General features: G+C 49.3%; 1 protein-coding gene across 1 annotated transcript; it reads left to right on the top strand.

The window, feature by feature from the left end:
- Positions 1–224: 224 nt before the first annotated feature.
- Positions 225–4,039, top strand: LOC128694584 (zinc finger protein SNAI3-like). The gene is made up of 2 exons (XM_053784720.2): positions 225–466; positions 916–4,039. The coding sequence occupies exons 1-2, from the start codon at positions 376–378 to the stop codon at positions 2,316–2,318; spliced, it is 1,494 nt and encodes a 497-aa protein (XP_053640695.1). The 5' UTR covers positions 225–375; the 3' UTR covers positions 2,319–4,039.
- Positions 4,040–21,002: the final 16,963 nt, after the last annotated feature.

The raw sequence follows: 21,002 nt of genomic DNA, 5'->3' as shown, positions 1-21,002 counted from the left end.
GACCATTGGATTGACAACGTGACGTCATTGGTCTTCAAGCCTGGCTATTGGCTAAGTGTTATGACGTCACGGGATGCATGCCAGGCTATTGGCTAAGTGATGTGACGTCACATGGTGTAGGGGCAGCTATTGGCTGCGCGTGCAGCTACGGCGCGTGCCATGTGCATCCGAGGCTATATAAGACCCCGGGACGATGGCACGTGCGTAATAGTGCATCAATCTCGGCTTCCGTGACAGCGGCATAAGGCCGCCCGCGTCAAGACTTCCGTAGGCTGCTAAGACTTTTTCCTGCGTCTAGACTTCCGTAGGGCTGCTAAGACAACTCGCTAGCGTCAAGACGTCGTACGTTGCTAAGACTATCCGTCCGTCATAAATATGATGTCCCCACGCAAGGAGTACATAGCCAGACCCCCAAAGAAGAGGCCCCTGGCCCTATTTAATTACTCCATGGATATTTCTCCACCAGGTAAGTGCTACCCCAGGAGGTTTATATTGACCTACTAGTGCATCTCTCTCTCCCTCTCTGTCTATCTATCTCTATCTCTATATCTATCTCGCTCTGCCATTCTCTTACTTTGTCTCTCTCTCTCCTGCTCCATGATTCTCTCTTCATTCAATTTGACTTTCTCCTCCTATTTCCATCTCCCTCTCTCTCTCTCTCTCTCTCTCTCTCTCTCTCTCTCTCTCTCTCTCTCTCTCTCTCTCTCTCTCTCTCTCTCTCTCTCTCTCTCTCTCTCTCTCTCTGTTTTACACAGGTTTTTACAAGGTTAGGTTAAGGTTCCTAATCTTATTGACAAGCTAAGAGCTGTTACCTACCTCCCTCTTTCTCTCTCTCTTTCTCTCTGTCTATCTATCTATCTATCTATCTCTCTCTACCTATCTCTCTCATCTAACAGTGTCTCTTGAATCTTTCAGTTTATGAGGACGATGAGAACATGCAGCCAGAAGACCTAAGTATGAAGAGCCGTCGTGTTCCCCCGCCTACCACGCCCACGCCCACGCCTCTGGTGTTACCGCCTTCACCCACACCGCTCGCCCCTACACGCTCGCCGGCTTCGCCCGCCCCCACTTACACGCCTCGCCGCCCCGCTGACATCAGCGCCCTCCTGGGGCTCGTCGGAGGCAGGATCAGCATCTCCGCCAACATCACCAACACCAGCATCACTAACACAAACATCACCAACATTGCCACCAACGATATCGCCAGCAAGAGCAGCGGTGGTGGTGACTACATCAACAACAGCAGTGTCAGCTACAACAACAGTGGTAATTACAGCAGGAGCGCCGATAACTACAGCAGCAACAGCTACACCAGCAGCAGCAGCAGCAGCAGCTATACCAGCAGTTACACTAGTAGCAGCAACAGCCTCACCAGTAGCAACAGCATCAACGGCTATAATAACAGCACTGTCAACAACAGCTCAAGCAGTCCTTGCAGTGCTAACTTCAGCACAAACAGCAGCAGCTTCATGAGCAGTGCTGGCCTGCGTCTCATCAGTGAGGTGGCTGCGGCCTGTGGGCGCCCTACAGTCCTACGGGCGCCGGGTGGGACGCCCACTGCCCACACCAGCCCCTACGCCCCTCCCACACCTCGTGATCCTTTGCGTAATGTTTTGAGGGAGCGCAGCGTGGGCGTGCGCTCGTGGCACTATCATCCGTACCTTCCTCTGGGTGTGTACGGTCTTCCGTCACCACTGCAAGTCGCTCACACGCCCACCTCCGCCCACAAGGATGTCACCAGCCCAGCAGCACGCCCACGAGGGGGCTCAGTGTCCCCCCCAGGAGAGACTGGGTCAAGCAGCAGCGAGGGTAGCCCTGAGGGGCAGCAGGAGCCCCGGGGCCCTCGTCTGGCGTGCCCCGACTGCGGTAGACGCTACGCCACTATGGCAGGTCTCGCCAAGCACAGGCAATTCCACTGTCTGAAGGATGCCGGCAGGTCGTTCTCGTGCAAGCACTGCGACAAGGTATACACCAGCCTGGGCGCTCTTAAGATGCATATACGCACCCACACGCTACCCTGCAAGTGTCACCTTTGTGGCAAGGCCTTCTCGCGGCCCTGGCTGCTGCAGGGCCACATCAGAACCCACACCGGAGAGAAACCTTTCCAGTGCCCGCAGTGTGACCGCTGTTTCGCTGACCGCAGCAACCTGCGGGCTCACCTCCAAACCCATACGGATGTCAAGAAGTACGCCTGCAGGACCTGCCCGAAGACCTTCTCCAGGATGTCCTTACTGGTGAAACACGAAGATCACGGGTGTCCAGGGATGCGTCCCCCGAGACCCCTAGTCTTGGCTCAAACTTCCCCGGTGTCCCTCTGACCGTAACGTCTCACATGCTAAGGCCAGTGCCTTCACATAGAATAAGTTACAGTGCCGTGGCTGGACCACTTCGCCACTAACCTACTAATTGAAGGTGAAGCTAAACGACATTTTGGTCTCTCCTGGGCAATTATCAAGCCGAAAGTGAAAAGTGCCTTGACTCGGCTGTGAAAACAAACCGGATAGTGTTACCACAGTTGTGAATCTGCCTGTAATCTTCATAAGATGAGAGTTAAACACGACTGTCATATATCACCTCTCCCCAAGGCTCTCTGTGAGGGAGGCGAGCAGTCAGCTGTTCTCGTGTCCAGACGTAAAGGAGCCAAAGTGTCACTTAGTGCCTGTAATGGTGCTGTGTCTAGTCAAGTTACACCCACTGTTGGTTGCTAGCCTCAGAGAGGAACATGACCTATCTTGCATGAACCATAATGATCTCACAAAAGATTGGCATTCACAAACTGTCTGAAATATGTGCCACATTAGCTATAACCCACCATTCAGTCTTCAGACAATACTACGAGTACTCGTGACCCTGTACGAGTACCTTCATAACATAACAAGAGTGAGTCAAGTTCTAGCTCAGTGTGTGTATGTGTGTGTGTATGTGTATGTGTATGTGTCTCGTACACATGTGTGAATGTGTGTGTGGACTCACACACACATTTACACATACACACTCGCGAGTGTTTGTGAGCAGGCCAGGTGTGTTCCTCTCTGAGTTGTCCCCAGCTTTACCCAAGACCCCTCTGCAGCAGCCTGGGGTCTGCTCAACGTACCTACATTCCACCAGTCTCGTCCATTGTAATCCCGCTGTGGGGAGAGAGAGAGAGAGAGAGACTGGCTGCCTGAGAATAAAGGCCAGGCACACCACCGTGAGAGTCTTGTGAGAATGGAGAGTGTGAGAAGGAGGGTTTGAAAATGACTGGAGAGTGAGAGAAGGAATGAATCTATTCCAGAGAGAGAGAGAGAAAAGTGCAAACGATCGATTGAGAGAAAGCAACGACTGGAGAAACGATAAACGTACATATAAAATGAGATTAAGTTGAGGTAATCAGTTACGTGAGTCAGTTCTCTCCTCTCCTCAGCAGCGAGGAACTTCTTAATCCGTATCTGTATCGAAAACTCGTCGAGACCTGAGTCCTTTCCTTGAGACATGGTGAAACTTTCCGTTTAAGACATTATGTGCTTTATTTTAGACATGATGAGACGTATATTATGTGACCCTAGACTGGTGCGTGTGTCAAAAATACTTACTGGTTCTGTCCTTACGATGCCTTAATGTACGCGTATGTGTAAATGTGTTGATATATTTATGTATACAACCCGTGCTGTCCCGTTGATCCTATACACGAGTTATACACCGTCTTGTATTATGCACTGGGCGCTCGTGCAGGAGTCCGAAAAGACTAAAGCAAGAGCCTGGAAAGTTACTATAACACCGTTCGTCAGAGTCCCAATGCATTCCTCAAAGGACTCCCTGGAAAACCCCACTGAATGTCCTTCCCAAGACCTTAAAATGTCTTAGAGGACATCTGAAGGGATGATTCTGGGACTCCTGTGAGACTCTTCCTGTGAGGAGCCATCACAACACCAATGACTAGTGTAGTATTCTCGTGTGTGGCATCAGAGAGGGACAAGTGCCACTGTGCCAACCACAATACGGTGCCTTCTTCAATACAAACTGTCTTCCTGTTGTATATGCAGATTTGTCTTAGTTTCAACAGATATTCTTATACTGTGCTAAGTATATTCAAAATATATTTATATTTTATACTTTTTATATATATAAATAAAGATTCTGAGGTTACTTGAGATTTTAATTTAACTCACTGATGATGATTTTTGAGATATTTAAAAAACAGATGATCGGTTTGATGAATTAAAGAGAGAGAAAAAAAAAATGGGAGATAAAAGAAGAAATGTTGCATCAGATTATGTCTGAATCTGGACAGGTTAATTGTCCGTACGTACAGTGTCGTCCTTACTGGGGAGGGGGGTCAGGATATTTGATAGACAGGCTATTCTGTCCCTCTATCGTTCCTTCCATCCCTTCCCTACCCTTCCCTACCCTTCCCTACCCTTCCCTAACCCTCCCTCCCTCCTCAGGCCCTTCATAACCCCTGCCCCCAAATAGTTACACCAGCACAATGGCTTTCGATGAAAAAGGTACGCCATTGTGTGGCCGTTTTTAATAAATGCAGAGATTTCTCCAGTGCACACATTTTGTCCAGTGCACACATTTTGTCCAGTGCACACATTTTTTCCAGTGCACACATTTTGTCCAGTGCACACATTTTGTCCAGTGCACACATTTTGTCCAGTGCACACATTTTGTCCAGTGCACACATTTTGTCCAGTGCACACATTTTGTCCAGTGCACACATTTTGTCCAGTGCACACATTTTGTCCAGTGCACACATTTTGTCCAGTGCACACATTTTGTCCAGTTCACACATTTGTCCAGTTCACACATTTGTCCAGTTCACACATTTGTCCAGTTCACACAGAGATGAACTTTAAACTTTTTATCCCGTCAAGTTGAACTTCCTGCAATTGAACGATCCTGCAACTGTACTTGCAGACAGTTGCAGAGGCTTGCATGCTATTCCAAGGATCTTGCTGCGTGCAACTGAAGCATCTGTGCTCGTGGATCATACCCGAATATCGCTGCTTATTTACAAGCGTTAGATGGCCCTTGCTTGTTTAGCGCATCCACGGTAACATAACTGTAGACAAATGGCACAGAGGACCAGGGACTGATTACCCCAAACTCCTTCTGATCTTCACCATTCTTCTTTGTATAGGACTGATGAAGCTACTGTGTGGCGAAACGTTCCCATAATAGACAACCAAGTGTTGTACATGTGCCTAATTTATCATAATTGTGTCTAAAAGTCTACTCGGACAAGTATACGTGTCTACACTCGGATTATGAATAATCCAACAATCAGAACAATCCAACAATCAGAACAGCCCTGGGGAGACCAGACCTGCAGGTGTATGGAGACTGACACACAGGTACCTACTTACTACTAGGTGAAGAGGGGCAACAAGTGTATGGAGACTAACACACAGGTGCCTACTTACTGCTAGGTGAGCATTGTTAGCAGGTGTAAGGTGACTAATACACAGGTACCTACTTACTGCTAGGTAAACAGTGGCAGTAGGTGTAAGGAGATTGACACACAGGTACCTACTTCCTGCCAGATGAACAGTATCAGCAGGTGTAAGGAGACTGATACACAGGTACCTACTTACTACTAGGTAAACAGTGTCAGCAGGTGTAAAGGGACTGACACACAGGAACCTATTTACTGCTAGGTGAACATTGCCAGCAGTTGTAAGGTGACTGACACACAGGTGCCTACTTACTGCTAGGTGAACACTGTCAGCAGCTGTAAGAAGAATGACACTCAGGTACCTACTTACTGCCAGGTAAACAGAAGCAGCAGGTGTAAGGTGACTGACACTCAGGTACCTACTTACTGCCAGGTAAACAGTCGCAGCAGGTGTAAGGTGACTGACACACAGGTACCTACTTACTGCCAGGTAAACAGTGGCAGCAGGTGTAAGGTGACTGACACACAGATACCTACTTACTGCCAGGTAAACAGCGGCAGCAGGTGTAAGGTGACTGACACTCAGGTACCTACTTACTGCCAGGTAAACAGTGGCAGCAGGTGTAAGGTGACTGACACACAGGTACCTACTTACTGCCAGGTAAACAGCGGCAGCAGGTGTAAGGTGACTGACACTCAGGTACCTACTTACTGCCAGGTAAACAGTGGCAGCAGGTGTATGGTGACTGACACACAGGTACCTACTTACTGCCAGGTAAACAGTGGCAGCAGGTGTAAGGTGACTGACACACAGGTACCTACTTACTGCCAGGTACACAGTGGCAGCAGGTGTAAGGTGACTGACACACAGGTATCTACTTACTGCCAGGTAAACAGTGGCAGCAGGTGTAAGGTGACTGACACACAGGTACCTACTTACTGCCAGGTAAACAGTGGCAGCAGGTGTAAGGTGACTGACACACAGGTATCTACTTACTGCCAGGTAAACAGTGGCAGCAGGTGTAAGGTGACTGACACACAGGTACCTACTTACTGCCAGGTAAACAGTGGCAGCAGGTGTAAGGTGACTGGCACTCAGGTACCTACTTACTGCCAGGTAAACAGTGGCAGCAGGTGTAAGGTGACTGGCACTCAGGTACCTACTTACTGCCAGGTAAACAGTGGCAGCAGGTGTAAGGTGACTGGCACTCAGGTACCTACTTACTGCCAGGTAAACAGTGGCAGCAGGTGTAAGGTGACTGGCACTCAGGTACCTACTTACTGCCAGGTAAACAGTGGCAGCAGGTGTAAGGTGACTGACACACAGGTATCTACTTACTGCCAGGTAAACAGTGGCAGCAGGTGTAAGGTGACTGGCACTCAGGTACCTACTTACTGCCAGGTAAACAGTGGCAGCAGGTGTATGGTGACTGACACACAGGTACCTACTTACTGCCAGGTAAACAGTGGCAGCAGGTGTAAGGTGACTGACACACAGGTACTTACTTACTGCCAGGTAAACAGTGGCAGCAGGTGTAAGGTGACTGACACACAGGTATCTACTTACTGCCAGGTAAACAGTGGCAGCAGGTGTAAGGTGACTGGCACTCAGGTACCTACTTACTGCCAGGTAAACAGCGGCAGCAGGTGTAAGGTGACTGACACACAGGTACCTACTTACAGCCAGGTAAACAGTGGCAGCAGGTGTAAGGTGACTGACACTCAGATATCTACTTACTGCCAGGTAAACAGTGGCAGCAGGTGTAAGGTGACTGACACACAGGTACCTACTTACTGCCAGGTAAACAGTGGCAGCAGGTGTAAGGTGACTGGCACTCAGGTACCTACTTACTGCCAGGTAAACAGTGGCAGCAGGTGTAAGGTGACTGGCACTCAGGTACATACTTACTGCCAGGTAAACAGTGGCAGCAGGTGTAAGGTGACTGGCACTCAGGTACCTACTTACTGCCAGGTAAACAGTGGCAGCAGGTGTAAGGTGACTGGCACTCAGGTACCTACTTACTGCCAGGTAAACAGTGGCAGCAGGTGTAAGGTGACTGACACACAGGTATCTACTTACTGCCAGGTAAACAGTGGCAGCAGGTGTAAGGTGACTGGCACTCAGGTACCTACTTACTGCCAGGTAAACAGTGGCAGCAGGTGTAAGGTGACTGGCACTCAGGTACCTACTTACTGCCAAGTAAACAAGTGGCAGCAGGTGTAAGGTGACTGGCACTCAGGTACCTACTTACTGCCAGGTAAACAGTAGCAGCAGGTGTAAGGTGACTGGCACTCAGGTACCTACTTACTGCCAGGTAAACAGTGGCAGCAGGTGTAAGGTGACTGGCACTCAGGTACCTACTTACTGCCAGGTAAACAGTGGCAGCAGGTGTAAGGTGACTGGCACTCAGGTACCTACTTACTGCCAGGTAAACAGTGGCAGCAGGTGTAAGGTGACTGACACTCAGGTACCTACTTACTGCCAGGTAAACAGTGGCAGCAGGTGTAAGGTGACTGACACTCAGATATCTACTGACTGCCAGGTAAACAGTGGCAGCAGGTGTAAGGTGACTGACACACAGGTACCTACTTACTGCCAGGTAAACAGTAACAGCAGGTGTAAGGTGACTGGCACTCAGGTACCTCTCTAGTCTCGCTATAGAGTGAATTTCGTACCATTTAAAGTCTCTGGAAAAAAAATCATTTGAGAACTGATTTTGTTGAGAGGAGACGAGACCTGAAGCAAGGACTCACGACGAGACCTGAAGCAAGGACTCGCGACGAGACCTGAAGCAAGGACTCGCGACTCATGTCTCAGTGACCTGGGAATTATATCTGGTGGGTATATACTATGATATACACAAATAACCCGGACATAGAGAGAGACAGAGAGAGAGAGAGAGAGAGAGAGAGAGAGAGAGAGAGAGAGAGAGAGAGAGAGAGAGAGAGAGAGAGAGAGAGAGAGAGAGAGAGAGAGAGAGAGAGAGAGAGAAAGCTTACGACCGAAACGTCGTGGTAAGCTCCTCTTTCCTATGTAGGGGTTATTTGTTTATTGCTCCAGTCACGGTACTGTGCCTCTTTGCTCTTTACTCTGAGATATTTTGACTTGGTAGACGAGGAAATATTATATATGAGTTCCAGGTGAAGAACCCAGCTGGGTTCTGGTTCTCAGTGATGGAGGAACTTCCGGTTCTTTCCAAGCAGGTTCTCCAGTCTCTCACTCCCGTTCGCCACTGCTTATTTGTGTCAAGTCTGGGGGCTTCAGCGTTGCTGGCCATTAAAAAAACCCGGTCCCAAAACCAGTTGGATGCAGCTTGTGATTTGTCTGTCGAATTCGTGTGCTGCTGCTTCGACGCAGCAATAACAGTTTGATAAAACTCTTCACCAGTTTCTTGTTTCTGCAAATCCGTTGAGGCACTGAATTAGACTTGCTTCCTGGTGAGAGAAACTACGAGTGGAGCTGAAAATCACGTTTGACTATACGAGTTTTGTCCATAACTTCTGGACTCACAGCAAATACTCTAGACACATGTGTTTACTGGTGGGCAGAATCTTTTTCTCTTGCAAAGCCCTCCATCCGCCACTCCCATGTTTCTCTCAGAATCATCCGTCTCTTCTCGTGGATGTTTTGTTTGTTGCTGTTCTCGGAAGGGAACACTGTGATGTCCCCTTGTTTTTGTTGCTAATCTCAGAATAGAACACTGTGGTGTCCCCTTGTTGTTGTTGCAAATCTCATAATAGAACACTGTGGTGTCTCGTTGTTGTTGTTGCTAATCTCAGAATAGAACACTGTGGTGTCTCGTTGTTGTTGTTGCTAATCTCAGAATAGAACACTGTGGTGTCTCGTTGTTGTTGTTGCTAATCTCAGAATAGAACTTTATGGTGTCCCGTTGTTGTTGTTGCTAATCTCAGAATAGAACTCTATGGTGTCCCGTTGTTGTTGTTGCTAATCTAAGAATAGAACTCTATGGTGTGCCGTTGTTGTTGTTGCTAATCTCAGAATAGAACTCTATGGTGTGCCGTTGTTGTTGTTGCTAATCTCAGAATAGAACTCTATGGTGTCCCGTTGTTGTTGTTGCTAATCTCAGAATAGAACTCTATGGTGTCCCGTTGTTGTTGTTGCTAATCTCAGAATAGAACTCTATGGTGTCCCGTTGTTGTTGTTGCTAATCCCAGAATAGAACTCTATGGTTTCCCGTTGTTGTTGTTGCTAATCTCAGAATAGAACTCTATGGTGTCCCGTTGTTGTTGTTGCTAATCCCAGAATAGAACTCTATGGTTTCCCGTTGTTGTTGTTGCTAATCTCAGAATAGAACTCTATGGTTTCCCGTTGTTGTTGTTGCTAATCTCAGAATAGAACTCTATGGTGTCCCGTTGTTGTTGTTGCTAATCTCAGAATAGAACTCTATGGTGTGCCGTTGTTTTCATACTCAGTCATTCTGAGATAAGAACAACCACCGCCCTATACCTTCCTTGACACCTTTGCTCTTCATTGTTTCAGTAGACGACTGCTGAGAACATTTATAGACAAAATTTGATTGTTTCTCGCTGAGTGTTCCACAAATATATATACTGTACACCATATCTTACGATGGTATTTACATTTTTGGAGGATGGTCGGAAAAGGCAGCGGAAGATCGTGATTAAAATGAGCCCAAGCCTCACATTTTCTCCACAGAGACGAAATTTGCTTTTCTTGTGACCTATTCGGCGAAGGAGTGATAGAGCATGGAAGAAGCAAGGAAAGCAGAGGACAGCAGAACACAGAAAAATGGGTAACAATGCCAGGAATCAATTTGCAAGGGTGAGAAGAGGAGATAATATGTAAGCTTTAGTAAAGCCATAGTTCTGGTACAAACACAGTTATGGTACAAACACGAATCTGGTACAAACACAGTTATGGTACAAACTATGTTAGAAAGGCTGGCACACTGGTAAAGTGATGGTTCTCTCAGACAAGGCTCATAAGTCGCACTTATTAAGTCTTAGTTTTTATATAATCTTTCGTGTTGAATGTGTGAATTAGTTATGAATAGATGTGTCACTGGATGACTCGGTGGTGGTGGTGGTGGTGGTGGTGGTGGTGGTGGTGGTGCTGGTGGTGGTGCTGGTAGTGGTGGTGGCGGTGGTGGCGGTGGTGGTGGTGGTGGTGGTGGTGGTGCTAGTAGTGGTGGTGCTGGTGGTGGTGCTGGTAGTGGTGGTGGTGCTGGTGGTGGTAGTGGTGGTGCTAGTAGTGGTGGTGCTGTTGGTGGTGCTGGTAGTGGTGGTGGCGGTGGTGGTGGTGGTGGTGGTGGTGCTAGTAGTGGTGGTGCTGGTGGTGGTGCTGGTAGTGGTGGTGGTGCTGGTGGTGGTAGTGGTGGTGCTAGTAGTGGTGGTGCTGTTGGTGGTGCTGGTAGTGGTGGTGGCGGTGGTGGTGGTGGTGGTGGTGGTGGTGCTAGTAGTGGTGGTGCTGGTGGTGGTGCTGGTAGTGGTGGTGGCGGTGGTGGTGGTGGTGGTGGTGGTGCTAGTAGTGGTGGTGCTGGTGGTGGTGCTGGTAGTGGTGGTGGTGCTGGTGGTGGTAGTGGTGGTGCTAGTAGTGGTGGTGGTGGTGGTGGTGCTGGTAGTGGTGGTGGCGGTGGTGGTGGTGGTGGTGGTGGTGGTGCTAGTAGTGGTGGTGCTGGTGGTGGTGCTGGTAGTGGTGGTGGCGGTGGTGGTGGTGGTGGTGGTGGTGCTAGTAGTGGTGGTGCTGGTGGTGGTGCTGGTAGTGGTGGTGGTGCTGGTGGTGGTAGTGGTGGTGCTAGTAGTGGTGGTGCTGTTGGTGGTGCTGGTAGTGGTGGTGGCGGTGGTGGTGGTGGTGGTGGTGGTGGTGCTAGTAGTGGTGGTGCTGTTGGTGGTGCTGGTAGTGGTGGTGGCGGTGGTGGTGGTGGTGGTGGTGGTGCTAGTAGTGGTGGTGCTGGTGGTGGTGCTGGTAGTGGTGGTGGTGCTGGTGGTGGTAGTGGTGGTGCTAGTAGTGGTGGTGCTGTTGGTGGTGCTGGTAGTGGTGGTGGCGGTGGTGGTGGTGGTGGTCGTGGTGGTGCTCGTAGTGGTGGTGCTGGTGGTGGTGCTGGTAGTGGTGGTGGTGCTGGTGGTGGTAGTGGTGGTGCTGGTGGTGGTGCTGGTGCTGGTAGTGGTGGTGGTGGTAGTGGTGCTGCTGGTGGTGGTGGTGATGCTGGTAGTGCTGGTGGTGGTGCTGGTGCTGGTGGTGGTTCTGGTGGTGCTGGTGGTGGTTCTGGTGGTGCTGGTAGTGGTGGTGTCGCTGGTAGTGCCGGTGCTGGTGGTGGTGCTGGTAGTAGTAGTAGTAGTGGTGGTGGTGGTGGTGGTGGTGGTGGTGGTGGTGGTGGTGGGGATGATATGGGCTAGAAGGGTGGTGGTGATTGTTGTTGCTTCTCTTGTTGTTGATGTCAGCAGTAGTGCTTGTTCTTGTTGTTGATGTCAGCAGTAGTGCTTGTTCTTGTTGTTGATGTCAGCAGTAGTGCTTGTTCTTGTTGTTGATGTCAGCAGTAGTGCTTGTTCTTGTTGTTGATGTCAGCAGTAGTGCTTGTTCTTGTTGTTGATGTCAGCAGTAGTGCTTGTTCTTGTTGTTGATGTCAGCAGTAGTGCTTGTTCTTGTTGTTGATGTCAGCAGTAGTGCTTGTTCTTGTTGTTGATGTCAGCAGTAGTGCTTGTGGTGGAAGTGTTGTAAATACTTACTAGTAAAAATGGAGAAGAACTCTGTGCTGGCGTTGTTCCGTCTTCAGTGAGAATATATTCAGAGTGGTCACTTCCCATTTTTTATGTGTTTTTCAGTTATATTTTACCCTCTTTGTCTGTGTACTACAACTATGCCATTTTGTTATCCTCGTTGAAGGTTAAGAAGCCTTTGTTATCTATTAAGAAGCCTTTGTTATCTATTAAGAAGCCTTTGTTATCTATTAAGAAGCCTTTGTTATCTATTAAGAAGCCTTTGTTATCTATTAAGAAGCCTTTGTTATCTATTAAGAAGCCTTTGTTATCTATTGTTCTCTGCCTTTCCTAACCTTTCATGCAGCTTCTTCAGGCTTCACAGTCCCTCAGGGGAGGTTCCTTGACGCTGGTGAGGGGCTCTTGACCTAGGGAATTGGATCTGTGCTCCAGTTCCCTGAAGTGAGCCTGAATACCTCCCATTCCCCCCCCCTACATGCGCTGTATAATCCTACGGGTTTAGCGCTCCCCCATAATTATAATAATTATAATTCATGGTTCACGACCTACCATCGTAACTCTTCAATTATCGTAGATTATTAGTCTGCCTCTTCTTTGCACCTGTTATAATTTGTCCATATTTTTTTTTTAAAAAAGGACACCACCCAGCTGTTGCTTATTCTAATTTTCGCCTTACTGATGATGGGTAATATTTTATTTTTGTTTTTCATTTCCCAACACACATATTTGAAAGTTTTGTAGATGGTCATGTAACATGAGAGAGAGAGAGAGAGAGAGAGAGAGAGAGAGAGAGAGAGAGAGAGAGAGAGAGAGAGAGAGAAGGAGGGATGAAGGTGAGGAGGAAGAGTGAGGGAGGTCAGGTGAAGACGTACATAAACAAGGGGTGAGAGAGAGGAGGCACTGGGGAGACTGGCAGTGGTGAGGAGAGGTAGAAAGAGGAGAGATGAGCAGATGATGATGATGATGATGATTATGATGATGATGATGATGATGATGATGATGATGATGATGATGATGATGATGATGGTGATGATGATGATGATGATGATGATGATGATGATGATGATGATGATGATGTGTGATGATCCAGCTAGTTAAAGTTGCATAGCTGAGTTTGTTGATTATTAGCTTGGATACTTAAATGTCTGCCTGCTGACTGTCTGCCTGCTAACTGTCTGCCTGCTGACTGTCTGCCTGCTGTCTGCCTGCTGACTGTCTGCCTGCTGACTGACTGACTGTCTGCCTGCTGTCTGCCTGCTGTCTGCCTGCTGACTGTCTGCCTGCTGTCTGCCTGCTGTCTGCCTGCTGACTGTCTGCCTGCTGACTGTCTGCCTGCTGTCTGCCTGCTGTCTGCCTGCTGACTGTCTGCCTGCTGTCTGCCTGCTGTCTGCCTGCTGACTGTCTGCCTGCTGACTGTCTGCCTGCTGTCTGCCTGCTGACTGTCTGCCTGCTGTCTGCCTGCTGACTGTCTGTCTGCTGACTGTCTGCCTGCTGACTGTCTGCCTGCTGTCTGCCTGCTGACTGTCTGCCTGCTGTCTGCCTGCTGACTGTCTGCCTGCTGACTGTCTGCCTGCTGTCTGCCTGCTGACTGTCTGCCTGCTGTCTGCCTGCTGACTGTCTGCCTGCTGACTGTCTGCCTGCTGACTGTCTGCCTGCTGACTGTCTGCCTGCTGTCTGCCTGCTGACTGTCTGCCTGCTGACTGTCTGCCTGCTGACTGTCTGCCTGCTGTCTGCCTGCTGACTGTCTGCCTGCTGACTGTCTGCCTGCTGACTGTCTGCCTGCTGTCTGCCTGCTGACTGTCTGCCTGCTGACTGTCTGCCTGCTGTCTGCCTGCTGACTGTCTGCCTGCTGACTGTCTGCCTGCTGACTGTCTGCCTGCTGTCTGCCTGCTGACTGTCTGCCTGCTGACTGTCTGCCTGCTGACTGTCTGCCTGCTGTCTGCCTGCTGACTGTCTGCCTGCTGACTGTCTGCCTGCTGACTGTCTGCCTGCTGTCTGCCTGCTGACTGTCTGCCTGCTGACTGTCTGCCTGCTGACTGTCTGCCTGCTAACTGTCTGCCTGCTGACTGTCTGCCTGCTGTCTGCCTGCTGACTGTCTGCCTGCTGACTGACTGACTGTCTGCCTGCTGACTGTCTGCCTGCTGACTGACTGTCTGCCTGCTGATTGACTGTCTGCCTGCTGATTGACTGTCTGCCTGCTGACTGTCTGCCTGCTGACTGTCTGCCTGCTGTCTGCCTGCTGACTGTCTGCCTGCTGACTGTCTGCCTGCTGACTGTCTGCCTGCTGTCTGCCTGCTGACTGTCTGCCTGCTGACTGTCTGCCTGCTGACTGTCTGCCTGCTAACTGTCTGCCTGCTGACTGTCTGCCTGCTGTCTGCCTGCTGACTGTCTGCCTGCTGACTGACTGACTGTCTGCCTGCTGACTGTCTGCCTGCTGACTGACTGTCTGCCTGCTGATTGACTGTCTGCCTGCTGATTGACTGTCTGCCTGCTGACTGTCTGCCTGCTGACTGACTGACTGCCTGCTGACTGACTGACTGTCTGCCTGCTGATTGACTGTCTGCCTGCTGACTGTCTCCTGATTGACTGTCTACCTGCTGACTGACTGTCTGCCTGCTGACTGTCTGCTTGCTCCATGGATGTCTGGGCTATGTCTGGCCAGTTTTCCTCCTTTTACCTGGGAGTGATGTGGTGATGTGCCGGTGATGATGTGGTGATGCACCGGTGATGATGTACCGGTGATGATGTACCGGTGATGATGTACCGGCGATGATGTACCGTGATGATGTACCGGTGATGATGTACCGGCGATGATGTACCGTGATGATGTACCGGTGATGAGGTACCGGTGATGTACTGGTGATAGGGATGTAATGGTGATATGTTTTAGGGAGGGAGGGAGAGAGAGAGGGAGAGGGAGTGAGAGGAGGCTTGTGTTAATGTTTCTCCTGCGTTATTTCAGGCTCCGTAAGGCAGGTCCTACGAGATTACTGCTTCCCCTCCTCCTCCAGGTGGTGGAGGGGTAGTGGAGGGATGGTGGAGGGGTAGTGGGGAGATGGTTAAGGGGTGATGGAGTGGGAGTGGTTGTGGAAGAGGGGCCGGAGAGAAGACTGAATGTTGGTGGAGAGGTGTAGGGATGGTGAATACGGAGTATAAGGGTGATGGAGGAGTGGTAATGAAGTGATGGAGGAGTGGTGGTGGAGGAAGTGATGGAGTGGGAAGTAAAGGAGTGAGGGAGGGATGATAAAGTGGAGGAGTGGCAGACATGGTAGTACAAGGGGTGGGCGTGGCAGAGGCTGTGGCAATAGGGTAAAAGAGGGTAGATGAGGGACGGGAGGAGGGGGGTAGACAGATGCAGCATCCCTTGACATCTGAGACGCACGTGCCTCGCTCCTCCCTCCTTCAAGATCCTCCACCACACCTCCAAACATCCCCTTCCCCTCAGTCTATAACCAAAGCCTATAGAAAAATAAACCCAGGCCTCTGTATACCTATTCCCACACCATACCACTAAAAAAAAAAAACTCCACAAACCAAGACATATAATCGAGAACAAACCAGGTTTATCTTTGAACCCACGTGCTGGCAAGAGCAAGGCGCGTGCAGTCCGAACACGTGCAGAGATTAAGGAGGAGGAAGAAGAGGAGGCTTCCGTTTAGTTTGTCCTTCCTCTTCCTCCCTCCCTCTCCTTCCTTCCCCTTCCTCTCTTCCTTCCGCACTTCCGTTCGCATCCTCACGTCTTCTCCCTCCAGCTGTTCTCCATTCTCTCCCGAGGCCACTGAAGGCTTCCGCCACAGGCGCTTCTCACCTGTGAGGCACCCTCCACCAAGCCTTCACGTGTCCAGACCAATGTTTCTCACACTTCCTGATGTCGTGGACCATTAATGTTTCTCATACTTCCTGATGTCGTGGACCATCAATGTTTCTCATACTTCCTGATGTCGTGATCCATCAATGTTTCTCATACTTCCTGATGTCGTGGACCATCAATGTTTCTCACACTTCCTGATATCCTAGACCATCTATGTTTCTCACACTTCTTAATGTCATGGACCACCAATGTTTCGCACACTTTCTGATGTCATGGACCACCAATGTTTCTCACACTTCCTGATGTCGTGGACCACCAATGTTTCTCACACTTTCTGATGTCGTGGACCATCAATGTTTCTCACACTTCCTGATGTCGTGGACCACTAATGCTTCTCACACTTCCTCATGTCCTGGACTACCAATGTTACTCACACTTCCTGATGTCCTGGACTACCAATGTTTCTCACACTTCCTGATGTCGAGGACCACCAATGTTTCTCATACTTCCTGATGTCGTGGAGCACCAATGTTTCTCACACTTCGTGATGTCCTGGACCACCAATGTTACTCACACTTCCTGATGTCCTGGACTACCAATGTTTCTCACACTTCCTGATGTCGTGGACTACCAATGTTTCTCACACTTCCTGATGTCCTGGACCACCAATGTTACTCACACTTCCTGATGTCGTGGACCACCAATGTTACTCACACTTCCTGATGTCCTGGACCACCAATGTTTCTCATACTTCCTGATGTCGTGGACCATTAATGTTTCTCACACTTCCTGATGTCGTGGACCATCAATGTTTCTCACACTTCCTGATGTCGTGGACCATTAATGTTTCTCACACTTCCTGATGTCGTGGACCATTAATGTTTCTCACACTTCCTGATGTCGTGGACCATCAATGTTTCTCACACTTCCTGATGCCCTGGACCACCAATGTTACTCACACTTCCTGATGTCGTGGACCACCGATGTTTCTCACACTTCCTGATGCCGTGGAGCACCAATGTTTCTCACACTTCCTGATGTCGTGGACCATTAATGTTTCTCACACTTCCTGATGTCCTGGACTACCGATGTTTCTCAAACTTCCTGATGTCCTGGACTACCGATGTTTCTCAAACTTCCTGATGTCGTGGACCACCAATGTTTCTCACACTTCCTGATGTCGTGGACCACCAATGTTTCTCACACTTCCTGATGTCGTGGACCACCAATGTTTCTCACACTTCCTGATGTCGTGGACCACCAATGTTTCTCATACTTCCTGATGTCGTGGACCACCAATGTTTCTCACACTTCCTGATGTCGTGGACCACCAATGTTTCTCACACTTCCTGATGTCGTGGACCACCAATGTTTCTCACACTTCCTGATGTCGTGGACCACCAATGTTTCTCACACTTCCTGATGTCGTGGACCACCAATGTTTCTCATACTTCCTGATGTCGTGGACCACCAATGTTTCTCATACTTCCTGATGTCCTGGACTACCGATGTTTCTCAAACTTCCTGATGTCCTGGACTACCGATGTTTCTCAAACTTCCTGATGTCGTGGACCACCAATGTTTCTCACACTTCCTGATGTCGTGGACCACCAATGTTTCTCACACTTCCTGATGTCGTGGACCACCAATGTTTCTCACACTTCCTGATGTCGTGGACCACCAATGTTTCTCATACTTCCTGATGTCGTGGACCATTAATGTTTCTCACACTTCCTGATGTCGTGGACCACCAATGTTTCTCACACTTCCTGATGTCGTGGACCACCAATGTTTCTCATACTTCCTGATGTCGTGGACCACCAATGTTTCTCACACTTCCTGATGTCGTGGACCACCAATGTTACTCACACTTCCTGATGTCCTGGACCACCAATGTTACTCACACTTCCTGATGTCGTGGACCACCGATGTTTCTCACACTTCCTGATGTCGTGGACCACCAATGTTTCTCATACTTCCTGATGTCCTGGACTACCGATGTTTCTCACACTTCCTGATGTCGTGGACCACCAATGTTTCTCACACTTCCTGATGTCCTGGACCCCCAATGTTTCTCACACTTCCTGATGTCGTGGACCACCAATGTTTCTCACACTTCCTGATGTCCTGGACCACCAATGTTTCTCACACTTCCTGATGTCGTGGACCACCAATGTTTCTCACACTTCCTGATGTCGTGGACCACCAATGTTTCTCACACTTCCTGATGTCGTGGACCACCAATGTTTCTCACACTTCCTGATGTCCTGGACCCCCAATGTTTCTCATACTTCCTGATGTCCTGGACTACCAATGTTTCTCACACTTCCTGATGTCGTGGACCACCAATGTTTCTCACACTTCCTGATGTCGTGGACCACCAATGTTTCTCACACTTCCTGATGTCCTGGACCACCAATGTTTCTCACACTTCCTGATGTCCTGGACCACCAATGTTTCTCACACTTCCTGATGTCCTGGACCACCAATGTTTCTCACACTTCCTGATGTCCTGCACTACCAATGTTTCTCACACTTCCTGATGTCCTGGACCACCAATGTTTCTCACACTTCCTGATGTCCTGCACTACCAATGTTTCTCACACTTCCTGATGTCCTGGACCACCAATGTTTCTCACACTTCCTGATGTCCTGCACTACCAATGTTTCTCACACTTCCTGATGTCCTGGACCACCAATGTTTCTCACACTTCCTGATGTCCTGCACTGCCAATGTTTCTCAGCTTAAGGATTACCACCTCAGAAAAATAAAAAATATAAACAGATGAATGGAGACAAAAATATATATTTCTACTGAAAATAATAAAACAAGACATATTACATCATAAAAAAATTATGCTAGAAAAAAAGGTTTCTAATATTTATTCACCAGGTAGTCTACCTGTCTGGTTACCAGGTAGTCTACCTGTCTGGTTACCAGGTAGTCTACCTGTCTGGTTACCAGGTAGTCTACCTGTCTGGTTACCAGGTAGTCTACCTGTCTGGTTACCAGGTAGTCTACCTGTCTGGTTACCAGGTAGTCTACCTGTCTGGTTACCAGGTAGTCTACCTGTCTGGTTACCAGGTAGTCTACCTGTCTGGTTACCAGGTAGTCTACCTGTCTGGTTACCAGGTAGTCTACCTGTCTGGTTACCAGGTAGTCTACCTGTCTGGTTACCAGGTAGTCTACCTGTCTGGTTACCAGGTAGTCTACCTGTCTGGTTACCAGGTAGTCTACCTGTCTGGTTACCAGGTAGTCTACCTGTCTGGTTACCAGGTAGTCTACCTGTCTGGTTACCAGGTAGTCTACCTGTCTGGTTACCAGGTAGTCTACCTGTCTGGTTACCAGGTAGTCTACCTGTCTGGTTACCAGGTAGTCTACCTGTCTGGTTACCAGGTAGTCTACCTGTCTGGTTACCAGGTAGTCTACCTGTCTGGTTACCAGGTAGTCTACCTGTCTGGTTACCAGGTAGTCTACCTGTCTGGTTACCAGGTAGTCTACCTGTCTGGTTACCAGGTAGTCTACCTGTCTGGTTACCAGGTAGTCTACCTGTCTGGTTACCAGGTAGTCTACCTGTCTGGTTACCAGGTAGTCTACCTGTCTGGTTACCAGGTAGTCTACCTGTCTGGTTACCAGGTAGTCTACCTGTCTGGTTACCAGGTAGTCTACCTGTCTGGTTACCAGGTAGTCTACCTGTCTGGCTACCAGGTAGTCTACCTGTCTGGTTACCAGGTAGTCTACCTGTCTGGTTACCAGGTAGTCTACCTGTCTGGTTGCCAGGTAGTCTACCTGTCTGGTTACCAGGTAGTCTACCTGTCTGGTTGCCAGGTAGTCTACCTGTCTGGTTACCAGGTAGTCTACCTGTCTGGTTACCAGGTAGTCTACCTGTCTGGTTGCCAGGTAATCTACCTGTCTGGTTACCAGGTAGTCTACCTGTCTGGTTGCCAGGTAGTCTACCTGTCTGGTTACCAGGTAGTCTACCTGTCTGGTTACCAGGTAGTCTACCTGTCTGGTTACCAGGTAGTCTACCTGTCTGGTTGCCAGGTAGTCTACCTGTCTGGTTACCAGGTAGTCTACCTGTCTGGTTACCAGGTAGTCTACCTGTCTGGTTACCAGGTAGTCTACCTGTCTGGTTACCAGGTAGTCTACCTGTCTGGTTACCAGGTAGTCTACCTGTCTGGTTACCAGGTAGTCTACCTGTCTGGTTACCAGGTAGTCTACCTGTCTGGTTACCAGGTAGTCTACCTGTCTGGTTACCAGGTAGTCTACCTGTCTGGTTACCAGGTAGTCTACCTGTCTGGTTACCAGGTAGTCTACCTGTCTGGTTACCAGGTAGTCTACCTGTCTGGTTACCAGGTAGTCTACCTGTCTGGTTACCAGGTAGTCTACCTGTCTGGTTACCAGGTAGTCTACCTGTCTGGTTACCAGGTAGTCTACCTGTCTGGTTGCCAGGTAGTCTACCTGTCTGGTTACCAGGTAGTCTACCTGTCTGGTTACCAGGTAGTCTACCTGTCTGGTTGCCAGGTAGTCTACCTGTCTGGTTACCAGGTAGTCTACCTGTCTGGTTACCAGGTAGTCTACCTGTCTGGTTACCAGGTAGTCTACCTGTCTGGTTACCAGGTAGTCTACCTGTCTGGTTACCAGGTAGTCTACCTGTCTGGTTACCAGGTAGTCTACCTGTCTGGTTACCAGGTAGTCTACCTGTCTGGTTACCAGGTAGTCTACCTGTCTGGTTGCCAGGTAGTCTACCTGTCTGGTTACCAGGTAGTCTACCTGTCTGGTTACCAGGTAGTCTACCTGTCTGGTTACCAGGTAGTCTACCTGTCTGGTTACCAGGTAGTCTACCTGTCTGGTTACCAGGTAGTCTACCTGTCTGGTTACCAGGTAGTCTACCTGTCTGGTTACCAGGTAGTCTACCTGTCTGGTTGCCAGGTAGTCTACCTGTCTGGTTACCAGGTAGTCTACCTGTCTAGTTACCAGGTAGTCTACCTGTCTGGTTACCAGGTAGTCTACCTGTCTGGTTACCAGGTAGTCTACCTGTCTGGTTACCAGGTAGTCTACCTGTCTGGTTACCAGGTAGTCTACCTGTCTGGTTACCAGGTAGTCTACCTGTC

This window comes from Cherax quadricarinatus, chromosome 51 (genome assembly GCF_038502225.1).
Source record: "Cherax quadricarinatus isolate ZL_2023a chromosome 51, ASM3850222v1, whole genome shotgun sequence".
NCBI lineage: Eukaryota > Metazoa > Arthropoda > Malacostraca > Decapoda > Parastacidae > Cherax > Cherax quadricarinatus.
The sequence above is the reverse complement of the archived record's forward strand: the minus strand, read 5'-3'. Positions and strand labels throughout refer to the sequence as shown.